The 18,776-nt window shown below is 43.1% G+C and overlaps 1 protein-coding gene across 1 annotated transcript in view; it reads right to left on the bottom strand.

Moving 5' to 3' along the window:
- scfd1 (sec1 family domain containing 1) overlaps window positions 1–18,776 on the bottom strand; it is a 451,124-nt gene that overhangs the window by 340,430 nt on the left and 91,918 nt on the right. The window contains exons 7-10 of the mRNA XM_078233262.1: window positions 14,063–14,152; window positions 13,453–13,508; window positions 9,860–9,945; window positions 6,243–6,342 (exon numbers count right to left, since the gene is read on the bottom strand). Coding sequence (XP_078089388.1) covers window positions 6,243–6,342; window positions 9,860–9,945; window positions 13,453–13,508; window positions 14,063–14,152 — 332 coding nt within the window. The remainder of the gene's footprint in view (window positions 1–6,242; window positions 6,343–9,859; window positions 9,946–13,452; window positions 13,509–14,062; window positions 14,153–18,776) is intronic.

Genomic DNA, 18,776 nt, shown 5'->3' with positions numbered 1-18,776 from the left:
TGAGAGGTATAGATCGGGTGGATTCTCGGAGGCTTTTTCCCAGGACTGAAATGGCTGCTACGAGAGGACACAGGTTTAAGGTGCTGGGGAGTAGGTACAGGGGAGATGTCAGGGGTAAGTTTTTCATTCAGAGGGTGGTGGGTGAGTGGAATCGGCTGCCGTCAGTGGTGGTGGAGGAAAACTCGAGGGTCTTTTAAGAGACTTCTGGATGAGTACATGGGACTTAATAGGATTGAGGGTTATAGGTAAGCCTATATATAAGCCTCGGTAGGTAGGGACATGACCAGTGCAACTTGTGGGCCGGAGGGCCTGTTGTGCTGTATTTTTTCTATGTTCTACACCATATAGAACATCACAAAATTATCTAAAGTTGTGAAACTGCCATTTCTCCACATTTAAATTTACAAAATCTGAATCAATTGTGAAAATATTTTCCTCTTCTGCTTTTAGTACCTTTTGCTATTAACTATACTCCATATTTTTTTCAGACATGCACAAATGTTGACCATGTATCCCTGTTACCTATTGCACATAAATGATCCAAACTTGAGAAACAATGATGCCAAAACTGACCTCTGAGGACACAATTTCAGTCAATAAAACGTTAAACAGTCACTTCTATCCTTTGACGATCTTCATAGCCATGATGTCATGAAGACAGAATGTCAAAAATGCTTTGGATTAAAAATCCTACAAATACTTTCTTACCACCAAATCTTAGTTAATTTGGTTCTGTGCATGTAAATGCTGCAACGGACTGCATACAGACCATCATCTCCCCTTTGGAAGTTGTTGTGAAGTTGGTGCTTGTAAAATTATCTGTTAAAAAGATGGTGTTTTAAAAGAGATGCAGGTGCATATGCAGTACACAGACTGAAACATTGTTTCAAGAGGCCAGGCAGTAGTGTTGCCAAGACAACAGGCTGTTAAAAGTGCACACACTTTTAACAGAAATAGTATGACCTGCTCTTCAGCAACTTTTAGTTGTTAAGTCAAAATAACTACCTGAGACTCAACATTGAAGAGAGTCTCAGATCGTACTATTTGTCTTAAAATCTGTGTGTGCACTTTTAACAGATTATAAAGCAAGGTACTCCTCGGAGTGGTTCAGTGTTAGTTCTCAGAGAGGGGATCAACCTCCCCTTCATAACAAAGTTTTCTAACAAGTTCTGCAAGATTGTTCTTAAAGAAATCTGATCTGGCAGTTTGTCTGCGTAAACTGTCATGAACTGGATCCAGACCTCTGGCTTTTAGTCTGCCTTCAATATCGACCAGTTATTATTTGCTTTGTCATCTATGAACTTGATAGTCAGTTAAGAATGTGTCCGTGTGGCTAATATTAAGTGTTCTGAAATGGAGCAAGATGTAATGCAAGATCTACTTGTTATTGACTGGAGATGTGGAGCACGTTACATGAATGATTTCACAAAAAAGGTCACTATAATGTTCAGAGGAAGTGAGGGCTTGCTCATGGAAACATTTTTTAAACCTCGGACACAAGTATCTCGTATGAGCTTGAATGATAACATATTCTTAATTCGGTCACTATGTAAAGGTACATACAATATTACCAGACTTCCAATTAGGTGCCTGTCTTAGTTAGACACAAAGGTGAGGTACAAAACTGGGGAAGTGCGAAACCATTCAATTTGGGAGGACGAATGGAAAAGTAAAACACTTTCTAAAATGGTGAGAATAAAAATTGGTATGTAGATGAATCTGGTGCACAAATCACAAAGTTAACATTCAGGCACAGCAAGCAATTAGAAAGGCAAATTGTATGGTATTTTCCAGCCCATTTACAATAAAGACTAAGAGACAACACAGATCACAGAATCCTACAGTGCAGGAGGAGGCCATTCGGCCCATCGAGTCTGCACCGACCACAATCCCACCCAGGCCCTACCCCCATAACCCCATGCATTTACCCTAGTTAGTGTCAGGGGGACTAAGGGGCAATTTAACACAGCCAATTCACCTAACCTGCACATCTTTTGGACTATGGGAGGAAACCCACGCAGACACGGGGAGAACCTGCAAACTCCGCACAGACAGTGACCCAAAGCCGGGAATCGAACACGGGTCCCTGGCGCTGTGAGGCAGCAGTGCTAACCACCGTGATCTGGAGGTGAAAGCTCAGTCCCAGTGGCCACTTTACCCAGTGACTCACCCAAGCCCAATCGGCATTTGGGATACTCAGGACTTGTCTGCTTCCACCTGCCACTCAACCAGAATAGAAACAAGAGCCAGGAAAACATTTTAAACTCATCTCCTGCTGAGAGGTTGGCATAAGCCATATTGTTAAATCCAGCAAAAAAAAAATGATAGTCACCAAAGTACAATCATGATGTTAAGAGCGTACTTAATCCTTTCTCCTGAGCTTGTCGCTGTGTGTTGAGGGTCTAGAACCCTGTAACCTATCCAACTGTTATTCAATCTTAGGAAGGCATCAAAGCCATCACCGACACGCTGCCCTCACCCAAAATGCAGCAGAGTTTACCTGCAACAGGTTTAAGTGGGCGAGAGGGGTGGATACAGAAAGTCTGACCAATACATTCCCTCTTCCTAATCCAGGCATGCAGAGGCCAGCTATAGCGTCTTGGCTCACACTGGTTGAATTAGCACCAATACACCAACACCAGGTGTATTATTATAATTGCCAAAAGGAGGATAAAATAAAGAACAAATCAACCAGATTGATTCCGGGGATAAGGGTGGTCCTATGAAAAATGACCGAGTACAATAGCCCATATTCTTCGGAATGTAGAAGAATGAGAAACAATCTCACAGATATATAAACTCTTAAGAGGGTTTGACAGAATAGATGATGAGAGGCTGTTTGCCCTGGCTGGTAGGTACAGAACTAGGAATCATAGTCCCAGAATAAAAGATCAGCCATATAGGAATGAGATGAGGAGAAAATTCTTCGCCAAGAGTGTTATGAATCTTTGGAATTCTTGCAATGTAGATGGTCAGTCAATGACTAAATTCAAGGCAAAGATCGATAGCTTTTTTTGGGCACGAATGGAATCAAATTACATGGCATAAGGTGGGAAGTTTAGTCATTGAATAGAATCCCTACAATGCAGAAGGCGGCCATTTACTGATACGCAGAGAGATCTGGGTGCACAGCTACACCCTGTACACTAAAGTGGCAATGCAGGTGGAGAAGGTAGTCAAGAAGACATACGGCATGCTTGCCTTCATCCGTCAGGGCACTGAGTTTAAAAATTGGCAAGTCACGCTTTGCAGCTTTATAGAATCTTGGTTAGGCCGCACTTGAAATAGTGTTCAATTCTGGTCGCCGTACTACCAGAGGGATGTGGAGGCTTTGGAGAGAGTACAGAAAAGATTTACAAGGATGTGTTGCCTGATATGGAGGGCATTAGCTATAGTTTGTTCTCATTGGAACGACAGAGGATGAGAGGCGCCCTGATAGAAGTCTACAAGATTATGAGGGGCATGGACAGAGTGGATAGTCCGAAGCTTTTTCCCAGGGTGGAAGAGTCAATTACAAGGGGGCATAGGTTTAAGATGCGAGGGTTAAGGTTTAAAGGAGATGTACGAGGCAAGTTTTTTTTTACACAGAGGGTGGTGGGTGACTGGAACTCTCTGCCGGGGGAGGTAGTGGAAGCAGATACGATAGTGACTTTTAAGGGGCATCTTGACAAATACATGAATAGGATGGGAAGAGGGATATGATCCCCGGAAGGGTAAGGGGTTTTAGTTCAGATGGGCAGCATGGTCGGTGCAGGCTTGGAGGGCTGAAGGGCCTGTTCCTGTGCTGTAATTTTCTTTGTTCTTTATTTGGCTCATCGAGTCTGCACTGACAATTCCACCCAGACCCTATCCCCATAAGCCGACTTATTTACCCTGCAAACCCCTCTGACACTGGGGCAATTTAGCATGGCCAATCCACCTAACCCGCACATCTTTGGGAGGAAACCCGAGCACCTGGAGGAAACCCACGCTGACACGGGGAGAACATGCAAAGTCCACATAGTGACCCGAGCCCAGAATTGAACCCGGGTCCCTGGCGCTGTGAGGCAGCAGTGCTAACCACTATGCCACCATGTCGCCCTTACTGAATACGGAGCAGATTACTCAAATGTCTTAAGTTAATGTGTGTCAGCCACATGAAGTTCATGTGTGATCTTTATTGCAGCAAACATATGCTGGGTTGTTTATATTAATAGCCAATGGTTGTTTGAGAAGTATCAATTGTCAGAACCAGATGCTAATGACCTCAACCATCCACTTTGTTGAACCCGTTTATTAAAATATTTCACAAGTGCAAGTGAAGCTCCACAATAACTTATGACTCAAGTATGTATTTTATACAACATTAAGTGGCACTGCTACTTTCAACAGCCACCTATAAGTGCCAGAATTGTGTAGAAGGAAATAAAATCTTTGTAGCCTTACTGCACCATCTACTGGTAAGTGCAGGTTAATACGGAATTAATGTGTATATATTTGAGGAAACAAAGCTTGTGCTGCAGGGTGCAAGTTCTGTTTAGTTAGGCCTGCTTATGAGGACTAAGCTTTGAAAGATTTTGCCCACTAAGTGGCTGGAAGTGCAAGCTGATAATGGGCAAAAAGGGCGTCTGGAATTCTGGTGAACAATGTGTATTTCCTTAACCAGTAAAATTAATTAATAATTAATAACGGTTAAGAAACAGGAGAAAGAGTGTGAATTAGAGTTGGCGAATTTAACGTCAGATCAGGTAGAGAGAGAGACAGAAAGAAAGTCTGGATCAACAGAAAAATGAAAGGAACAAAATGGTAAAGGAAGAAAGGTTAATAATGTTAATCAATGGCCTATAACGTCCAGTCACTGGGATGTCATAGCATGAAGAGAGGTGGGTTGGGGTTGGTGGAAGGTTGGAGGGGGGTGCAGTCCAAAAAAGAGAGCTTGGAATCCCAAACCCCACCAAAAATCCTCACACAAGGATTGCTTGGCCTGGAAGTTTAAACTACTGTTGCATAAATTGCCCTGCAATAGGAACCATCCGACATTGTGACTTACTGCCATCCATGGGATCTCATAACTATTCTCCGACTGTCCCCCCACAACACTTTTGCTCCCGATGGCATCCCCCCACCATACCCTCCCAACGGCATCACCCCCCACCCCCCCCCTCCCCCCCACCATGCCCTCCTGACGGCACCGCTCCCCCTCACTTTCCTATCCACTTAAATTAGAAACTTACCCTCTCTCTGGCTTCTCACAGTGACTGGATCTTTAAAAACTTATCTGCTTTAAGGTGGCAGCTAGTTCTGTAAAAAAGGGTGGCACGGTAGCACAGTGGTTAGCACTGCTGCTTCACAGCTTGGGTCACTGTCTGTGTGGAGTTTGCACATTCTCCTCGTGTCTGCGTGGGTTTCCTCCGGGTGCTCCGGTTTCCTCCCACAGTCCAAAGATGTGCGGGTTAGGTTGATTGGCCATGCTAAAAAAAAAATTGCCCTTCGTGTCCTGGGATGCGTAGGTTAGAGGGATTAGGGGTAAATCTGTATGGTATGTGGGTAGGGCCTGGGTGGGATTGTGGTCGGTGCAGACTCGATGGGCCGAATGGCCTCTTTCTGTACTGTAGGGCTTCTATGATTCTTCTGAGATCTTCCTCATCTCTGACTCAGTTGTCCTCTCTACAAGGCCTCAGAAAGCTGTTGCACTGCAACTTTCTCACCCAGTCTGAGTTTGAAAATTGGGTGAAAAAGGTGCTGTTTCATTCAAGGATAACTAACTAGGAGCCGAGTGGCAATTTGCCAAACCACGAAACTAACGGCCCATTAAATCTGTCTGTATCTCTACAGATGCAGCCTGACCTCCACACCTATAATTGTCCACTTTCTGGGCAAGAGATGTTATCCCACTATTAAAATGGTATGCTATTAGTTACTAGATGAAGTTTTGTTACGAGTATAATGTGAAAGACATCTGCAAATGCAGCAACTGTGTGAAAATCATAGGAAGGTTAAGGGCAAGGTCCGTTTCTGCAAAGCTGGTGCTTTGCAAGTCATGGGTTATCTTTTCCTTGCTACTACCGGCAGTTCAATTTGTGCACTAATAACAGCATGGGCTAGTCAGACACTTATAGGTTCAACAAAATCTGGAACATTGTTTGTCATTCCTGGTAATACTTTGCACTTCTATTGTAGTGTAGTTCAGCAATTTTGTGTTTGATAGTTGTAAAATATTTCTACTGTTAGAATCAAAACGGAAACGTTAGTTACTTTCTTACCAGAACATCATGAACCAGAGCTTGGTATGTCCATGTATGATGTAATGGCGTTGCCAAATCTATATTTCTGTCTGCAAGGATTAATAATGGTCTTTGGAAGCTGTCAAGAGAAAGCAAACACATGGGGAAAAACAACTGTGACACATACAAATAATATCATGGAACAAACAAATTGGATGTTCATAGAATCATAGAAACCCTACAGTGCAGAAAGAGGCCATTTGGCCCATCGAGTCTGCACCGACCACAATCCCACCCAGGCCCTACCCCCATATCCCTACATATTTACCCGCTAATCCCTCTAACCTACGCATCCCAGGACACTAAGGGCAATTTTAGCATGGCCAATCAACCTAACCCGCACATCTTTTGGACTGTGGGAGGAAACCGGAGCACCCGGAGGAAACCCACGCAGACACGAGGAGAATGTGCAAACTCCACACAGACAGTGACCCAAGCCAGGAATTGAACCCAGGTCCCTGGCGCTGTGAAGCAGCAGTGCTAACCACTGTGCCACCGTGCTGCAGTCTGTTCTCCAGACTGAAATAGCAGGTCAAAAAGCTTGAAATAACACTTGTCAAAAAGCTTAAACTAATAGTTTACAGCATTCCTTGTATGATTATTTTTCTAGATGGTATATTGCAAAATATTAATGCATCTTTAATTACTGTATTAATTTCATTGATATGGGAGAAATCATATTTTGATATTCGCACTGATGACCATTCTAACCTTCAAAATAAAAAAGTAGTTTGAAAAACCAGCAGCAAAGCTTCAGATCAAGTAGTCAAAAATTACAAAAGAGACCAAATTAGAATTTCATAAGGAATTGCTATTTTAATGAACCACTGAGTTCTTTTTGTTCTCTTGAATTTTGAGAATATTTAAATAGAACAGAATCTTTAGTTTTATTTCAGCTAACAATTATTAAAAGTATAATTATATTTATCTAATGATAGGGGTGGGGGAGGAGAGAGCGGGGATACACTTGCTCCTCCTAAATGACAATGAATGCTAAAAGAGTGACTTACCTTGAGGAACTGCATCTCCTGTATCTATTTCACTGCTAAATTTCTGACCCCTGAATACCAGCAATTAAGTTCAAATTGAACACTTAATTGTACTATGGGAGGTCAAATTAAATATGGTCGAGTTACCTGCCTATCCATGTTGGGGCACTCAGATACCCGCAAAGGCTTACACTGAACAGGCTGGAGCTATGTTCACTATTAAACATCTATCCACATTAGAACATTTTTGATATTATTTATAATGGTCAGGGCATCCAAAGAGTAAACAAATTGAATATATAAGCCCTTCACTAAAACTCTAAAAAAGAAATTAATCTTCCATTTTCTATTGGAATCCAAATAAACTTATAGAAATTGTCAGTTGATCCATCAATTCTGTCAGAAGCCCATTCTCACATTCAGTGACTTAACACGACATGGAAACTAGGAGTAGGCTATTCAACCCAGTGAGCGCACTCTGCCATTCAATATGATTTTGGCAGATCCACTATCTCAATGCCATATTCCCACTTTCGCCTCATACCCCTTGATTGCCATTAAAATCTAAAATATTATCACTTTCTTGAATACATTCAGCGACCTGGCCTCCACGCCTTCTGTGGCAGAGAATTCCACAGGTTCACGACCCTTTGAAATTTTTCCTCGTTTCAGTCTTAAATAATCTACCCATATCCTGAGACCGTGTCCCCTGGTTCTAGATTTCCCCCAACCAGGGAAAACATCCTCCCTGCATCTAGTCAGTCCAACCCGGTTAGAATTTTATATGTTTCAATCAGATCTCTCCTCATCCTCTAAACTCTGGTTCAACTGGGAATGTATTCGCCAATCTCTCCTCATAGGAGTGTCCCTCGAACCGCAGTAGCTGCACTCCCTCTATGGCAAGAAAATCCTTTCTTTGGTAGGGAGATCAACACTGCTTGCAACACTCCCAAGAGTGGTCTCACCAAGGTCCTTTATAACTGCAGTAAGACATCCCTACTTCCGAATTCAAATCCTCTTGCAACCATTTTCCTTCCTAATTGCTTGCTGCACCTGCCTCTCCACTTTCACTGACTGGTGTACAATCCACACTTCTCAATAGAAGACCATTTAAATAATACTCTTCCCTGATGTTTTTCACATCGAAGTGTATAACTTCACATTTAGCCACATTGCATTGCATCTGCCATGTGTTTGCCCACTCACTCAATTTGTGAAAATCACCTTGAAGCCTCCTGGCACCCTCCTCACAACTCTGCCCAGTTTTGTCATCAACAACTTGAAAATGTTACATTTGGTTCCTTCATTCAGGTCATTTGTGTATATCAAGGGTGGCACAGTGGTTGGCACTGCTGCTTCACAGCATAAGGGAACCAAATTCAATTTCAGCCTTGGGTGACTGTCTGTGTGGAATTTGCACATTGTCCCCATATCTGCATGGGTTTCCACCAGGTGCTCCAGTTTCCTCCCACAATCCAACGATGTGCATGTTAGGTGCACTGGCCGTGCTAAATTGCCCCCGTGTCTCAAAATGTGCAGGTTCGGGGAATTAGCAAGGTAAATATGTGGAGTTACGGGGATTGGCCATGGGTGGGATGTTCTGTCAGGTAGTCGGCACAGACTTGATGGGCCGATGGTCTCTTATTGCACTGTAGGGATTCTATGATTTTATGAACAGCTGGGGCCCAAGCACTGATCCCTGAGGTAACCAAGTATCATTGCCTGCCACTCAGAAAAAGACCTACTTATTCCCACTTTCTGGTTCCTGTCTGTCAACCAATTATTGATCCATGTCTATAAATAACCCTGTATCCCTTGTGCTTTAAGTTTGCCCACTAACCTCTACCACTGATAGTTTGGCTTGTCCAATTTGTGTGTAAATTAAAGTCACCCATGATTACACTCATACCTTTACTGAATGCATCTCTAATTTCTTATTTAATACCTTTTGACTTCTCCATACTGTCTGGGGGCCAATAGACAACCTCAAACAATGGTTTCTGCCCAATGTTGTTTCTTATCTCCACCCATGCAGCTTCCACATCATGATTTTCCGAGCCAATATCCTTCCTCACTATTGTATTGATTTCCTCCTTTACTAACAATACTACCCCACCTCCTTTCCCTTTTTGTCTGTCCTTTCTAAATAATGAATACCCCGAGATGTTCCATTCCCATCCTTGGTAAATCTGCAGCCATACCTCTGCAACTCTATCATTACCATTTATATCTATTTGCGTTCTTGATTTATCAACCTGATTGCTTCTTGTATTTCTGTCTTTTGTTTCTATCCTTGTTTCTCCCGGTCTCCCTGCTCAGATTCCCATCCCCTGCCATTGTAGTTTAAACCCTACCCGACAGCACTACCCGGCACCCCGCCATCTTGCCAACCCCCTCCCACGAGGATTTTGGTCCAGGTCCTGCCCAAATGCAACCCCTTCTGCTTGTACTGACCCCATCTACCCCGAAACCAGTGCCAATGTCCTAAGTTGTACAGAAAGTGAAAGTAAATTACAAAGCTTTCTTAAATTATGCTCGACTTCAAAGAAGCATTTTCTTCGAGTCAGGATTGATTTCTGAACACAGAATCAAGTTATCGCATTGTACCTGAATTGTCCTCCACTAAGCCCATCTCCTGTGAAGAGACTATTTCTGGCATCGCGCAGGTTTTCACGCAGCTTCTTATCCAATTTCTACAATAAAATAAATTGGAGTCATTTTCAATTGCAAAAAAATGCCAGTACATAGAGCAGAAATTAAGGAAGTTAAGTAGCCCAATCTATCACACAAACCAGCCTCCCATCCATTGACTCTGTCTACACTTCCCGCTGCCTCGGCAAAGCAGCCTGCACAATGAAGGACCCCCACGTACCCTGGACATTCTCTCTTCCACCTTCTTCCGTCGGCAAAAAGATACAAAAGTCTGAGGTCACGTACCAACCAACTCAAGAACAGCTTCTTCCCTGCTGCTGTCAGACTTTTGAATGGACCTACCTCGCATTAAGTTGATCTTTCTCTACAACCTAGCTATGACTGTAACACTACATTCTGCACTCTCTCGTTTCCTTCTCTATGAACGGTATGCTTTGTCTGTATAGTGCGCAAGAAACAACACTTTTCACTATGTTAATACGTGTGGCAATAATAAATCAAATCAAAGAGACAGCTCATATAAGTACATCAGCTCATGTAGACAGTACAGATTGTAGTTTGTAGTACATCGAAATAAGGACTTAAACTTCAAATTATACTGGGTTGTGTAAAGTATATTTAAACAGTGGAGTCCAAGGAGCTTCAGACCACATTACACTGTGGAAGCAACAAACAGTGACCACAGGTGAGTGGCTGGACAGAAGTTCAGGGATGAACAATTGATTTAGAAGTGATTAGTGAAAGGACTGGGTGAGATTCAGAGGAAGAACTAAGGGCGTCAGCAGAATAATTGGGGCCTCAGGGCAGAGCTCAGAGCAGCAGGTACAGGATGTTAATTGAAACTTACTACTTTACAACTGTGACTACATTTCAAAAGGTATTTAATTGTCTGTAAAACGTACTTTGCATGTACTGAAGTCAGGGAAGGCACAACATAAATGAAAGACAAGACAGACTTATAGGTAGCTCCTTCCATTACCTCAGAATGCCTCCAAAGATCATTGCAGTTAATAAGTTAATTTTTGAAGTGTGGTCACTGCTGTAATGTACAAAAGAAACTGTCTATTTCCTTATCCCTTTTTTAATATGATGAGAAGCATTTTTCCTGAACGGGGCAAACCAATGTTACAGGAGGTTCTTGAAGCAGATGTCAAACCCTTTATTTGCATATGAAAAGAGCCAATACCTGTTTCAGGCATAGGTAAAGGACAGCTCTAGTTTATTCTTACCCAAATGGTGGATGGAACACTTAGAGTTAAAAATGCCTGCGTTTGCTGTCAACACAGTTTGTACATGGCTGCTAATGTTCTCGCTTTCTCTCCATATCCATTGATGCAATTGAAATCTTTTTTAAAAGTATCGCTTTCTTGAATACAGTTAGTGAATTAGCCTTCACAGGCTTCTGTGGTAGAAAGGTCCACAGGTTCACTACCCTTTGAGTGAAGAAATCTTTCCTCATCTCAGTCCTAAATGGTCTACCGGTATCCTGAGACTGTGTCCCCTAATTCTAGATTCCCCAGCCAGGGAAAACATCCACCCCACATCTAGTCTGTCCGGCCCTATTAGAACTTTATACATTTCAATCTCCTCTCATCTTTGTAAACTCTAGTGAATACAGGCCCAGTCGAAGCAATCACTCCTCAAAGGACAGCCCTGTCAACTCTGGTATCAGCCTAGTGAACCTCTGTTGCACTCCTTCTTTGGCAAGTATATCCCTTAGGCAGGGAGACCAATGCTGTATTCAACACTCCAGTTGTGATCTCACCAAGGCCCTGTACAACTGTAGTAATGATGTGGAGATGCCGGCGTTGGACTGGGGTAAGCACAGTAAGAAGTCTCACAACACCAGGTTAAAGTCCAACAGGTTTATTTGGTAGCAAATACCATAAGCTTTCGGAGCGCTGCCCCTTCGTCAGATGGAGTGAAAATCTGTTCTCCAACAGTGCACAGAGACACAACATCAAGTTACAGAATACAGAAAATTTGCATTCTAATTAGTATTCTGTAACTTGATGTTGTGTCTCTGTGCACTGTTGGAGAACAGATTTTCACTCCATCTGACGAAGGGGCAGCGCTCCGAAAGCTTATGGTATTTGCTACCAAATAAACCTGTTGGACTTTAACCTGGTGTTGTGAGACTTCTTACTGTGCAACTGTAGTAAGACATCTCAACTTCTGAACTTAACCGTCAACCCCTTCAGTAAGGTTTCCTAATCTATCCTTGCCATTCGTGCCTAACACCCTCATAGTTCCCTTTAAGTTTCATGAGCAGATGTGTATTGGAGGTCAGCTTTGTGGTCAACCAATGCTGGCAAGAGCCACAGTGGTTGAAAATATGCGCATGCTTCCTCTCCACCATTTTGTACCTGGGAAGGGAGTGTGACTCCTGAAAATGGGTATTGCATGGCTCAAATTAGCCTTTGCTGTGAAATAAAAGGTTAAAACTGCATTATTTATTGAGTTTGAACTACAAAATGCTCAGACGGATCTACTTAAATACTGTTTACTTTTCAAACCTAAGTAAAAATCATGTTGGGTTTAACTCAAATGATTGACCTCCGAATTACTACGGCCCAAGCTCTGGGATCCTAAAGTTCCCTGTTTCTCCACTCCTCATTCCTCCTTCAAGATGCTCCCTAAAATTTACCTCTTTAACCAAATCTTTTATTACCTGCAATAATATCTCTTTCTATGGCTCAGAACTCTACTTCTGTCTGATTCCGTCCTGTGAATTGTCTTAGCACATTTTACTACATTAAAGTTGCTATGGAAATTAGAGTTGCTGTTACTGAGAGCCAGTCCATCATACTTTGAAAATGAACTGAATGTGCAATCAGTGGTAGTTACTTATCAGATCTATAAACTTCATATTCACAGTAAGACATCTCAACTTCTGAACTCAACCGTCAACCCCTTCAGTAAGGTTTCCTAATCTATCCTTGCCATTCGTGCCTAACACCCTCATAGTTCCCTTTAAGTTTCACGAGCAGATGTGTATTGGAGGTCAGCTTTGTGGTCAACCAATGCTGGCAAGAGCCACAGTGGTTGAAAATATGTGCATGCTTCCTCTCCACCATTTTGTACCTGGGAAGGGAGTGGTTTTCAGTAACAGCTGGTTTTCTATGAATTTTGCATTCATCAAGTTGAGGAACGATGCAGAAATTTTATTATTTTGACATCAACTAGCTCCCAGATCACAAATGGACACTAGCTCCCAGATCACAAATGCTTTTCCTTTCATAGTTTCATGGAATATTTAACATGGATGTGAGCAGGCAAAGAGGACCTTAGTTCAATATCTCATCAAACCTTTCTCAAACCCGAATCTCAGGAGATGAGAATACAACCAACTGAAACAACCACACACTAAACTGATTTGTTCCACTGACTGATGGAAACAAAACATTCTAACACCAGATGAAGTGACTTTTAAATAACTGACAGCTATACATATGCAAGTCTTTGAATTGTATATTAGGTCTAGTTTTTAAAAAGACACATACATTTTCTATCATGTAAAATGAAGGAAATTTAAATGTATTTCCTACCACTGCTACCATATCAGCTGCATTTCCTCGAGGGCATCGTATAATTGGAACAGCACCTAATGGAAAGAAGATCAGGTGACAAGACTTAGACAAAGACATTTCTTTTAGTTATTTTTCTTCCTATGCCTCACACCACTAACGCTTTCCTCACTCTGAATTGGACGGAAGGACAATCTAGCAGTTTCTTTACTTCTCTCTATATGCTGTCCATGAAGTTTGAAACTCAATAAATGGGAACTGTAGAGGTGCAACCATGTGTCACATTAAACCACTGTGTGACATAAAATACTGCTGTCAAAACTGGGCAACCCAAGTTAGCCTCATCGAAACATTGTGACATTTTACTTAATTCTGTAAACTTTGCAGTTAATCTCAACTAACCTAGTGACAAATTTACTGGTCCTTCAATTTCTCAAGTACGAGCTTCCAGCATATAATGTTCAATGAAAATAATAATAGAAATTTTTGTAAACTTCTGACCCACCTCAATTTATAAAACAATACTTAAGAAATACAAAGTAGGGAGTTTTCTTTAAACAATTTGACAGGTTATACCAGCCTTAAAAGAACTCATGGTAATACATGTAAGAATTTATTATACTGTACTTACCCATTGTAACAAAGAAGCAGAAGAGACTGTCCACAAGCGTGTCCATAATGATTTCCATTTCACTATCGGTGATATCAGGTCTATTGATTGCTGAAAGCAAGATGTGGAAATAGGCTTTTTAAGGAAGTCAAATCATGTGCAAAGAATGATAGGGAGGAGAGAGGACAAGAGGTAGTGGCAAGGTGAAAGCAGGACAGGGAAGATGACAGGCAGTAGAAAACATGGAAAAATCCCCCAAAAAATAGAAAACAAAGATACAAAAGGGAAGAATTTAAAACAATCACTATAATTAGAGAAAAAGTATTGAGAAAACAAATGAGATTAAAGTCTGACAAGTCCTTTGAATCTGATGCCGTGAATTCTAGAATCTTAAAAACAATGGATGCTGAGTTAATTGATGCATATAGTTGTAATCTTCCAAAATTTCCTAAATTCTGGAAAGCTCCCATTTAATTGGAAAACTACAAATGTAACAACCAAAGATGTGTAGGTTAGGTGGATTATCATCATAGAAACCCTACAGTACAGAAAGAGGCCATTCGGCCCATCGAGTCTGCACCGACCACAATCCCACCCAGGCCCTACCCCCATATCCCTACATATTTTACCTGCTAATCCCTCTAATCTACGCATCCCAGAACACTAAGGGGCAATTTTAGCATGGCCAATCAACCTAACCCGCACATCTTTGGACTGTGGGAGGAAACCGGAGCACCCGGAGGAAACCCACACAGACACGAGGAGAATGTGCAAACTCCACACAGACAGTATGCATGGTAAATGCACGGGGTTAGGGTGGGGGATGGGTAGGATGCTCTTTCGGAGACTCGATTGGCCAAATGATCTTTCTCTGCACTGTAAAGATTCTATGATTGATTCTGTGAACTTTATTCGAGGGGGGAGACAGAGCAGGAAACTACAGACCAGTTAGCTGAACATTTGTCCTTGGGAAAATGCTAGAATCCATTATTAGAGGTAGTAGCAGCACATTTAGAAAATCCTAATACAAACAAGTAGAGTCAATATGGCTTTGTGAAAGGGAAATTTGACAAATTTATTGACGTTTCTTGAGACAAATTACTGTCTGTAACAAGCAAAATTGATAAAAGGAAATCAATGGGTGCAATGCATTTGGATTTCCAAAAGACATTCCATTTGGTGCCACATACACAAGATAAGATGGGCAGCCTGGTGGCACAGTGGTTAGCATCACTGCCTCAGTGCCAGGGACCAAAGTTCAATTGCGGCCTTGGGTGGCAGTGTGTGAAGTTTCCACTCTGGGAAAAAGCTTCTGACTATCCACTCTGTCCATGCCTCTCAATCTTGTAGACTTCCATCAGGTCTCCCCTCAACCTCCGTCGTTCCAGTGAGAACAAACCAAGTTTCTCCAACCTCTCCTCATAGCTAATGCCCTCCATACCAGGCAACATCCTGGTAAATCTTTTCTGTACCCTCTCCAAAGCCTCCACATCCTTCTGGTAGTGTGGTGACCAGAATTGAACACTATATTCCGAGTGCGGCCTAACTAAGGTTCTATAAAGCTGCAACATAACTTGCCAATTTTTAAACTCAATGCCCCGGCCGATGAAGGCAAGCATGTCGTATGCCTTCTTGACTACCTTCTCCACCTGCATTGCCACTTTCAGTGACCTGTGTACCTGTACACCCAGATCCCTTTGCCTATCAAATACTCTTAAGGGTTCTGCCATTTACTGTATATTTCCTATCTGCATTAGACCTTCCAAAATGCACTACCTCACATTTGTCCGAAAATGAGGGCAGAGGTTTAAGGTGAGGGGTGATTAATTTAGGGAAAGTTTTTCACACAGAGGGTGGTGGGTGCTTAGAATGCACTGCCATTGGAGGTGGTGGAAGCAGGCATGTTAGCAACCTTCAAGGTGCATCTTGATAGACACATGATTGGGAGGCAAACAGAGCGGATAGAAATCACATATCGGCGCAGGCTCAGTGGGTTGAAGAGCCTGACCCTGTGCTGTATTATTTTTCTGTACCTAGGTGGTTACTGCCTCTGGCTCCTTTTTTCACTGACTCTTCTCGGTGGTGGTTACTACCTTCAGGCCCTCTTGTCACCCACTCCTTTTGCAGAAGTGATGAAAACTGACCACGGATGAAGCTGCAAAACGCACTTGACAAATGTGCAGACAGTTCAGGGCCCAAATCCGGAATGGGGCAGGGCAGTTGTAGGTCAAATGTTTAAAGATTTTAAGCTTTAAAGTTTATTTATTAGTGTCACATTCACACTGCAGTGAAATGACTGAAAATCCCCCAGTCACCACACTCCGGCTCCTGTTCAGGTGCACTGAGGCAGAATTTAGCATGGCCAATGCACCTGACCAGCACATCTTTCAGATTGTGGAAGAAAACCGGAGCAGCCGGAGGAAACCCACGCAGACACGGGGTTGAATGTGCAGATTTCGCACAGTGACCCAAGGCTGGAATTGAACCCTGGCGCTGTGCAGCAGCAGTGCTAACCACTGTGCCACCATGCCGCCCCCATTGCTGATTCTCCAGGTGACAGTTAAAACTGCAAAAAATAAGTTAAGCAGAAGTTGGATAGGGAAGATTAAAATTAAACAAGTTAAAATATGAACGAACAAAATGGACAGCACCGTGGCACAGTGGTTAGCACTGCTGCCTCACAGCTCCAAGGATCTGGGTTCGATTCCTGGCTCGGGTCACGATCTGTGTCGAGTTTGCACATTCTCCCCGTATCTGCGTGGTTTTCCTCCGGGTGCTCGAGTTTCCTCCCACAGTGCAAAGATGTGCGGGTTAGGTTGATTGGCCATGCAGCGTCCTGGGATGTTTAGGTTAGAGGGAATAGCAGGGTAAATTTGTGGGGTTACGGGGATAGGGCCTGGATGGGATTGTCGTCGGTGCAGACCCGATGGGCCGAATGGCCTTCTGCACTGTATGTTTCTATGGTGTCTACATCAACTGCACTGCCCTCATCTACACACCTGGTCACCTCCTCAAAAAATTCAAACAAATTTGTTAGGCACAACCTCCCTCTGACAAAGTCATGCTGAGTATCCCTGATCAAGCCATTTATAAAACCACCAAAGTTCCTAAGTAACTATAGCACTGACCTTCATACCTTTACCCTGGCTTCTCAAACTAGCTGGGACTTTTAAACTCACTTGCTTCAGAATCATACAGTGCAGAAGGGGCCCTTCAGCCCATCGAGTCTGCACAGCTATGTGAGAAATCCCTGGCCTCCCACCTAATAAGAAGTTTAACAACACCAGGTTAAAGTCCAACAGGTTTATTTGGTAGCAAAAGCCACACAAGCTTTCGGAGCTCCAAGCCTCTTCTTCAGGTGAGTGGGAATTCTGTTCACAAACAGGGCATATAAAGACAGACTCAATTTACATGAATAATGGTTGGAATGCGAATACTTACAGCTAATCAAGTCTTTAAGATACAAACAACATGAGTGGAGAGAGCATCAAGACAGGCTAAAAAGATGTGTATTGTCTCCAGACAGAACAGCCAGTGAAACTCTGCAGGTCCAGGCAACTGTGGGGGTTACAAATAGTGTGACATGAACCCAATATCCCGGTTGAGGCCGTCCTCATGTGTGCGGAACTTGGCTATCAGTTTCTGCTCAGCGACTCTGCGCCGTCGTGTGTCGTGAAGGCCACCTTGGAGAGCGCTTACCCGAATATCAGAGGCCGAATGCCCTTGACCGCTGAAGTGCTCCCCAACAGGAAGAGAACAGTCTTGCCTGGCGATTGTCGAGCGGTATTCATTCATCTGTTGTCGCAGCAGCTGCATGGTTTCCCCAATGTACCATGCCTCGGGACATCCTTTCCTGCAGCGTATCAGGTAGACAACGTTGGCCGAGTTGCAAGAGTAGGTACCGTGTACCTGGTGGATGGTGTTCTCACGTGAGATGATGGCATCTGTGTCGATGATCCGGCACGTCTTGCAGAGGTTGCTGTGGCAGGGTTGTGTGGTGTCGTGGTCACTGTTCTCCTAAAGGCTGGGTAGTTTGCTGCGGACAATGTCTGTTTGAGGTTGTGCGGTTGTTTGAAGGCAAGAAGTGGGGATCGCCTTGGCGAGATGTTCGTCTTCATCAATGACATGTTGAAGGCTCCAGAGGAGATGCCATAGCTTCTCCGCTCCGGGGAAGTACTTGACGACAAAGGGTGCTGAGGTGACCGTCCTTAATGGAGATGCGCGTGTCCAAGAATGCAACCGATTCTGGAGAGTAGTCCATGGTGAGTCTGATGGTGGGATGGAACTTGTTGATGTCATCATATAGTTGTTTCAGTGATTGTTCACCATATATAGTAAATATAGTTGATAGTAAATATATAGTAAATATATAGTAAATATAGTTGATAGTAAATATTCATCATGGAGTGCGGTTACAAGTGGTGTACCTCAGGGATCTGTTTTGGGGCCACTGCTGTTTGTAATATTTATTAATGATCTGGATGAGGGTATAGTTGGGTGGATTAGCAAATTTGCTGATGACACCAAAGTCGGTGGTGTGGTAGACAGTGAGGAAGGGTGTCGTAGTTTGCAGGAAGACTTAGACAGGTTGCAAAGTTGGGCCGAGAGGTGGCGGATGGAGTTTAATGCGGAGAAGTGTGAGGTAATTCACTTTGGTAGGAATAACAGATGTGTTGAGTATAGGGCTAACGGGAGGACTTTGAATAGTGTGGAGGAGCAGAGGGATCTAGGTGTA

The sequence above is a fragment of the Mustelus asterias genome, chromosome 18 (genome assembly GCF_964213995.1).
Source record: "Mustelus asterias chromosome 18, sMusAst1.hap1.1, whole genome shotgun sequence".
NCBI lineage: Eukaryota > Metazoa > Chordata > Chondrichthyes > Carcharhiniformes > Triakidae > Mustelus > Mustelus asterias.
Note: the sequence above shows the minus strand (reverse complement) of the source record. Positions and strands in the feature narration are given on the sequence as shown.